The sequence below is a fragment of the Elephantulus edwardii genome, unplaced genomic scaffold (genome assembly GCF_000299155.1).
Source record: "Elephantulus edwardii isolate Elephantulus edwardi_28Jun2011 unplaced genomic scaffold, EleEdw1.0 scaffold00001, whole genome shotgun sequence".
NCBI lineage: Eukaryota > Metazoa > Chordata > Mammalia > Macroscelidea > Macroscelididae > Elephantulus > Elephantulus edwardii.
The window spans coordinates 28,552,028-28,558,457 of NW_006399751.1; the positions used below are offsets into that span (position 1 = coordinate 28,552,028).

The following is a 6,430-nucleotide window of genomic DNA, read 5'->3' on the forward strand; positions in this document are numbered from 1 at the left end:
TCTCTGAGGGTTACCACCTCTTTTACTGCTGCAGTCACTGTGTCAATCCATCTCTGAGGGTTACCACCTCTTTTACTGCTGCAGTCACTGTGTCAGTCCATCTCTGAGGGTTACCACCTCTTTTGCTGACCCTCCTCTAATTTTCAAAGTATGATGTCCCTTTTCAAGGAATAGCTTGTCCTAACAACATGCTCAAATAACAGGGAAGATGAAGCTTCACCATCCTAATAGCGTTGTTGTTATGTGCTGTCGAGTCAACTGTGACTCATTCATAGCAACCCTATGCACAATAGCTATGAACCCTGCCCTCAGACAATCTCATTGTTTCCAGTATACCTAAACCCATTACCCTAGGGTTGATCCATCTTATCCAGGGTCTTTCTCTCTTGTGCTGTCCCTCCACCCTTCCAACTATGATGTCTATCTCCAAAACCTGGTCACTCCTAGAAACATGCTCAAAGTATGTGAGAAACATCTTCAAAATTGTTGCCTTCAAGGAGAATCTTTCTTTCACCCTTCCTAGGACATTCCTGTTTGAACTCTTGGCAGTCCATGGTATGTTCTTCTCTAACACCAAAACTCAAAGGCATTGATTCTCCTCATCCTTAGTCATTGTCCAGCTCTCTGATGCATATCAAGTAATTGTAATAACTTGAATCAGCCACAAATTAGTGCCTAGACTGACATTGCATTATCTTTAGTCCTTTGGAGAGGGCCTTGACAGAAGATATTTCTAATTAAATTCTTCTTTTGATATCCTGATTGGTGGTCCCAAGAAATTTTCAAAAAATTAAATTGTGAACAACTAAATATCTTCTCAATCTATCATGGTGCTGCCAATTGGCCCAGTATAGTGAGAATATTAATTTTCTTGATGTTGAACTTAAATCCATATTGAAGACTGAAATCTTTGACCTTCTGTAGCAAACATTTCAGGTTTTCCTCAGTTCTGGCAAGCAGGTGGTGTCATCGGAATAACACAGTTCGTTGACTAGTCTTCCTCCAATCCTGATAGTACATTGCTCCTCATAAAGTTCTCCTGAATGATCTGCTTCACAAATAGATTGAAAAGGTATGGAGAAACAATGTATCCCTGACATATTCCTTTCTTAATTTTGAATCATGTAGTCAATGTTTCCTTGCTCTGTTATGAGGATTGTTTCCTGGTCTAACTGTAGATTTCAAATGAACAAAATCTAGTGTACTGGGATTTCATTCTTTTTAACATTTGCTACAATTTGTTGTGATCCACACAGTCATATACATTCACATAGTCAATGAAACACAGATATTCCATAATAACAAGTAGTTCAAATATATCTATAAATTTTACATTCTAACTATACCATGGACTGCTAGGAAAACAGATTTGTCCTGGAAAGGGTTAAACTGGGTGGCTCCTTGGAGGCAAGGATTCTGAGGCTCCGTCTAACATACTTTGGACATGTTGTGAGGAGAGACCGGTCCTTAGAGAGTGACATCATGCTTGGGAGGGTGGAGGGACAGCGCAGGAGAGGAAGGCCCTCTATGAGGTGGATTGATTCAGTGACTGGGATAATTGGGATGGGAGTGTCAGAGACAGTGCGATTGGCACAGGACGGAGTGGAGTTTAGGGCTGTTGTACATAGGGTCGCTATGAGTTGCAAGTGGCTCGACGGCACATAACAACAACAACAACAACTATGAAGTTATCCAGGATTATCTGAGAGGCTGGGCTCTAAGAGGAGAAATGTGGCGTCAGGATTGGTGGAAGATCTATCAACAATCTGCATTATGCAGAAGACACAACCCTGCTTTCTGAAACTGAGGTGGACCTGAAGCGCTTGCTGCAGAGGGTCAAGAACTGCAGCCTTCAATATGGATTGGGGCTCAATGTCAAGAAGACAAGGATTCTCACCACTAGACCAATTGGCAGCATCAGGATGGATGGTGAAGAGATTGAGATTGTTCAAAACTTTAGTTTGCTTGGCTACACAATCAACCCTCTTGTTACTAGCAGCCAGGAAATTCAAAGACGTATTGCAATGGGAAAGTTTGCTGTTAGGGACCTCTCCAAAGTACTGAAGAGCAATGGTGTCACTCTGAAGACTAAGGTGCTTCTGCTATAGGCCATAGTTTTTGCAATCACTTGTTGTGCATCAGAGAGTTGGACAATGACTAGGGAGGATAGAGGGAGAACTGATGCCTTTGAGCTGTGGTGCTGGAGAAGAGTATAGAGTGTACTATGGACTGCTAAGAAAACAAACAGATTTAACCTGGAGAGGGTTAAACCAGGGTGCTCCTTGGAGGCAAGGATTCTGAGGCTTCATCTGATATACTTTAGACATGTTGTAAGGAGGGACTGGTCCTTGGAGTGGGACATCATGCTTGGGAGGGTGGAGGGACAGCACAGGAGGGGAGCACCCTCTATGAGGTGAATTGATTCAATGGCTGGGGTATTTGAGATGGTTGTGTTGGAGGCAGTGCAATTGGCACAAGATAGAGCAGGGTTTAGGGCTGTTGTACTTAGGGTCACTATGAGTCACAAGCCACTCAATGGCACATAACAACAACAAAAACAACTATGAAAAAGTCAATAATATCAATTGGTAAAAATCTCACTTGACCTTGTAGTACTTTAGTATTATAGTATGATCTTATAGAAATGATGCAGTTTGCACGTAGCAAAATTTATTTTCCTCTTCTTTTCATTTTTATTTCCATTTTCCTCCCTTATTTCTCTACCTCCTTCCTTCCTTCTTTCATTATCTTTTTCCTATTCTGTTCCACTCACCCCGATGATCAGAAACAGAACATCATGTTGGTATATAATACCAATTAACTTACAACTTTGTAAAGTTTCAGTTGAGAAAAAGTACATTATTTTAAGAATAAGGAACTTGGTTAGAACTGTACTGGAAGCAAGATTGTCTACTGATCTACCACATAAAATTCTTTTAGGTTGGAATTCTGTTTATATATAGTTACACTTTTCAGTGAGTTGTAATGGGAAACTGCAGAACACAGTATCTTTTACAATGCAGTTAGCAAGTACTAAGCACACAGGCTTGTTTTACAAGATCATGAATGTTAAATAAGTATCTTACACTTACATTGTCTTTCAGTGTTCTTACTGTCAGATGTTGCATTTTGTCCTTTGCCTTCAAACATATTTTTCCTCATCTCTTCTCTTCTATTACCAATATCTTGCATTTTTTGTAAGTGATAGGCCATTTTTTTCTCAAGGAGGGCTTGTTTCTGAAATAGTGCAGAAAATATATTCATTAGCATTAATTATTCATTTAAAAATGGACTGTTCACTTCAGTACAGTCGGAACTGACATACAGTTGACTCTCCAGCAAATTTTCACAGGCTATAAATGATACCAGAAGTGACTGATCATCCTTCTCCCACAGAACCCTACTGGATTTGTACCATATGCATTTGGGTTGGCAGTGCAAATCCTTGCTTGCTAGACGACCAGAAAAATGGAAATAATAATAAAAAAAGTCCATAAAAAGAGAAAAGCATGTTTAAAATGTGACTGGTTGTGGGAAATGACCGTACACTGAGAATCACACCTGTCTTGAGACATGCAAAATAATAACAATGAATACAAATGTGGGAGTAGAGGTCTAAACAAAAAGAAACCACTGATATCCAGAGGACTATGAATCACAATAATTCTCCAAAGTGTTTCTAGGGCTATAAATTTTACAGGAAGAGGTTACCCATCTTTCTTCCATGAAATAGGTGGAATATTACAACCAACAACCTTTTGTGTAGTAGCCTGATACATTAATGTATTATATCATCAGATGAGATTGTCAGGGTAAATATCCTTATGTTCAAACATAAGGACTACATCTAAAATATCTTACTATAAAGCTTTGGAAAACTGGTTTCTAGCTGAATAATATCTCTCAATTCATAGCTATCTTAGTGACTTTCAGCAATTTCTTATTTATCTTTGTTGTTGTTTTTGTGTACCATAGAGTCAGAAGCAACCCATAGCTGACCCTCCAGTGGGTTTCCAGAGGCAGCTAATCACACAGGAGAAGATATGGAGAATTTTTAAGTGACTTTACCAAAGAACATTCAGGACTACCAGGGGTAAAACACAAAAATCATTAAGTACAGCTTTCATTTGTAAATCTCTGGATGTACCATAAAAGACACAATGGGACAGATTTAAACAAACTGAAAAAAAGCAAAAACTAACTACAGTTCCTCAGAAAGGCTTATGATGTATTCAGCAAAGACTAAATTAGCATATTAGTAGGAAAATAACCAAGGCCACAGAAAGAATCATCCCAAAATGTTAAAGAGAACAATAGCTTGTCCTCTACATAGGTCTAGTAATTTTGCAATTACCAAAGCCACATATGAAAAATGGACAGAATAACAAAGTGAGTCTTGTCTGGGTTGCGAAGAATAATTAGTCTCAACTTAGACATGAACCTAAAAAATGCTTTAAAAAAATCTTAAAAAGCAGTATTTGTAATGGTCAAACTGTTTTTAAATAAGTTCTCTATCTAAGGGGGAGGGGGAAATAGCTACTGACTATCTAAAAAATTAGGAAAATTTTTAATACTCAAAAATGAACATTTATATTTCCTTCCATCCAACCATAGAATTCAGGAATATATAGAAGCTGGAAAGCACAACCCTTGAAAAGGAATAGAGTAATCACAATGAACCTAGAAATTCTACAAACACTAGAATTACATATCTATGTCTTCATATGTTTACGAAACGGAAATACAAAAGATACAATATGGACAGAAACAAAAATTCCAATAACTGAAATGAATAATGCATTAACAGCAGAGGCACCTGCAAAAGATATATAAATCCATGGGAATTCATCAAGACAAACTACCCAAAGAAACACTGGGGAGAAAAAAAGAGTAACAATAAAAATGACTAGAACACCAGTGAGATGTGAGACAATTACAAGAAATCTAAATATATATGTATAACAATCCCTTGACGTATAAAATGGGTAAAAGTGGTATTTGAGAATAACTGAACATGCTCAAAATTTGATGAAAACCATGAATTCACATCCAGGAAGATCCAAAATCCTAAATTCAAGAAACTTAAATAAAATATACCTGGGAAAAGAGCTGGTAAGTAGCTCAGATATGCCAAGAAAATTTTTAAAACCATTTTAAAAAGAACACAATCGGTTAGAAAATGTTATCAATGGTAGCGTAGATTTTTGCCTGAAACAATGTGGAGAAAGTAGTAGAAGAGAATCTTTGAAGTATTATAAGAACAAAAAGTCGGCAAAGAATTCTATACTCAAAGTTGTCCTAAAATAAAAGGGTAAGAAAAAAATTCGGACATACAAGTACAGAATTTATCAACAGTAGTGTTACATCAATAGAAATGTTTTATACGCCATCCCCTTTTCCTTATGAATCAGGGTGAAGTCTCTCTCAGGGAGGAGTGATAGTGAATGGCAAGGGACATACTGACAAAGGAGATTAATCAGAACTGGCTTTGACAAGCACCGTGGCAATTGGACAATTAAAACAGACATTGGGAGGGAAGAAAGAAGAATGAACTGGGGAGGAGGGTGGAGAAAACAGTGCAACAATGAATGAATGAAAACCCAAAATCTCTGTAAATGTTCATTAAAACTAATAAAATTTAATTAAAAAAGAAATGTTTTAAAAGGAAATTATTTGAGAAGAAAAATACCAGTCAAAAATCATCCTACACCAGTAAGAATAGTAAAATTTAACAGATCAGCAAGCAACAAATGCTGGAGAGGTTGTGGAGAAACTGGAATCCTTATTCACTGTTGGTGGAAGTGTAAAATGGTGCAACCACTGTGAAAGGCAGTATGACACTTTCTCAAAAAGTTGCAAATAGAAATACCATTTGACCTAGCAATTCCACTACTGAGAATATACCCCAAGGAGACCATAACTGCCACCCAAGCAGATATTTGCACAGCAATGTTTATCGTGGCTTTGTTCACAATAGCAAAGAGTTGGAAACAACCTAAGTGCCCATTGACAAATGAATGGAGAAGTTGTGGTATATTCACACAATGGAATACTACGCTGCATTGAAAAACAAAAAAACTCATGAAATAGTATTAAAAATGGGTTACCTTGGAGGACATTATGCTGAGTGAAATATCTCAGTCATAAAAGGACAAATACTGCATAGCGCCACTGTTGTAAAATGGGACTGATATTGGGGTTGGGGTGAGACTGAGGAAGATGGGATAAATAATGCATACTACCTTTAAACAGATGAAGGAGAGAACTGAAGGCTGCATAGTGGAGTGGATGGGGGGTGGGGGGAGGGATTGTATAAGAATGAAAGAATTTTTCTTTTACTTTTCAAAGAGAAGAGTGAATTGGAGGGAGGAGTGGGCAGAGAGAAAAGTGCAACAATGAATGAATGGAAATCCAAAGTCTCTAAATTTTC

The 6,430-nt window shown here is 37.7% G+C and overlaps 1 protein-coding gene across 1 annotated transcript in view; it reads right to left on the reverse strand.

The window, feature by feature from the left end:
• FSIP2 (fibrous sheath interacting protein 2) overlaps nucleotides 1-6,430 on the reverse strand; it is a 101,276-nt gene that overhangs the window by 78,433 nt on the left and 16,413 nt on the right. The window contains exon 8 of the mRNA XM_006878945.1: nucleotides 3,093-3,237. Coding sequence (XP_006879007.1) covers nucleotides 3,093-3,237 — 145 coding nt within the window. The remainder of the gene's footprint in view (nucleotides 1-3,092; nucleotides 3,238-6,430) is intronic.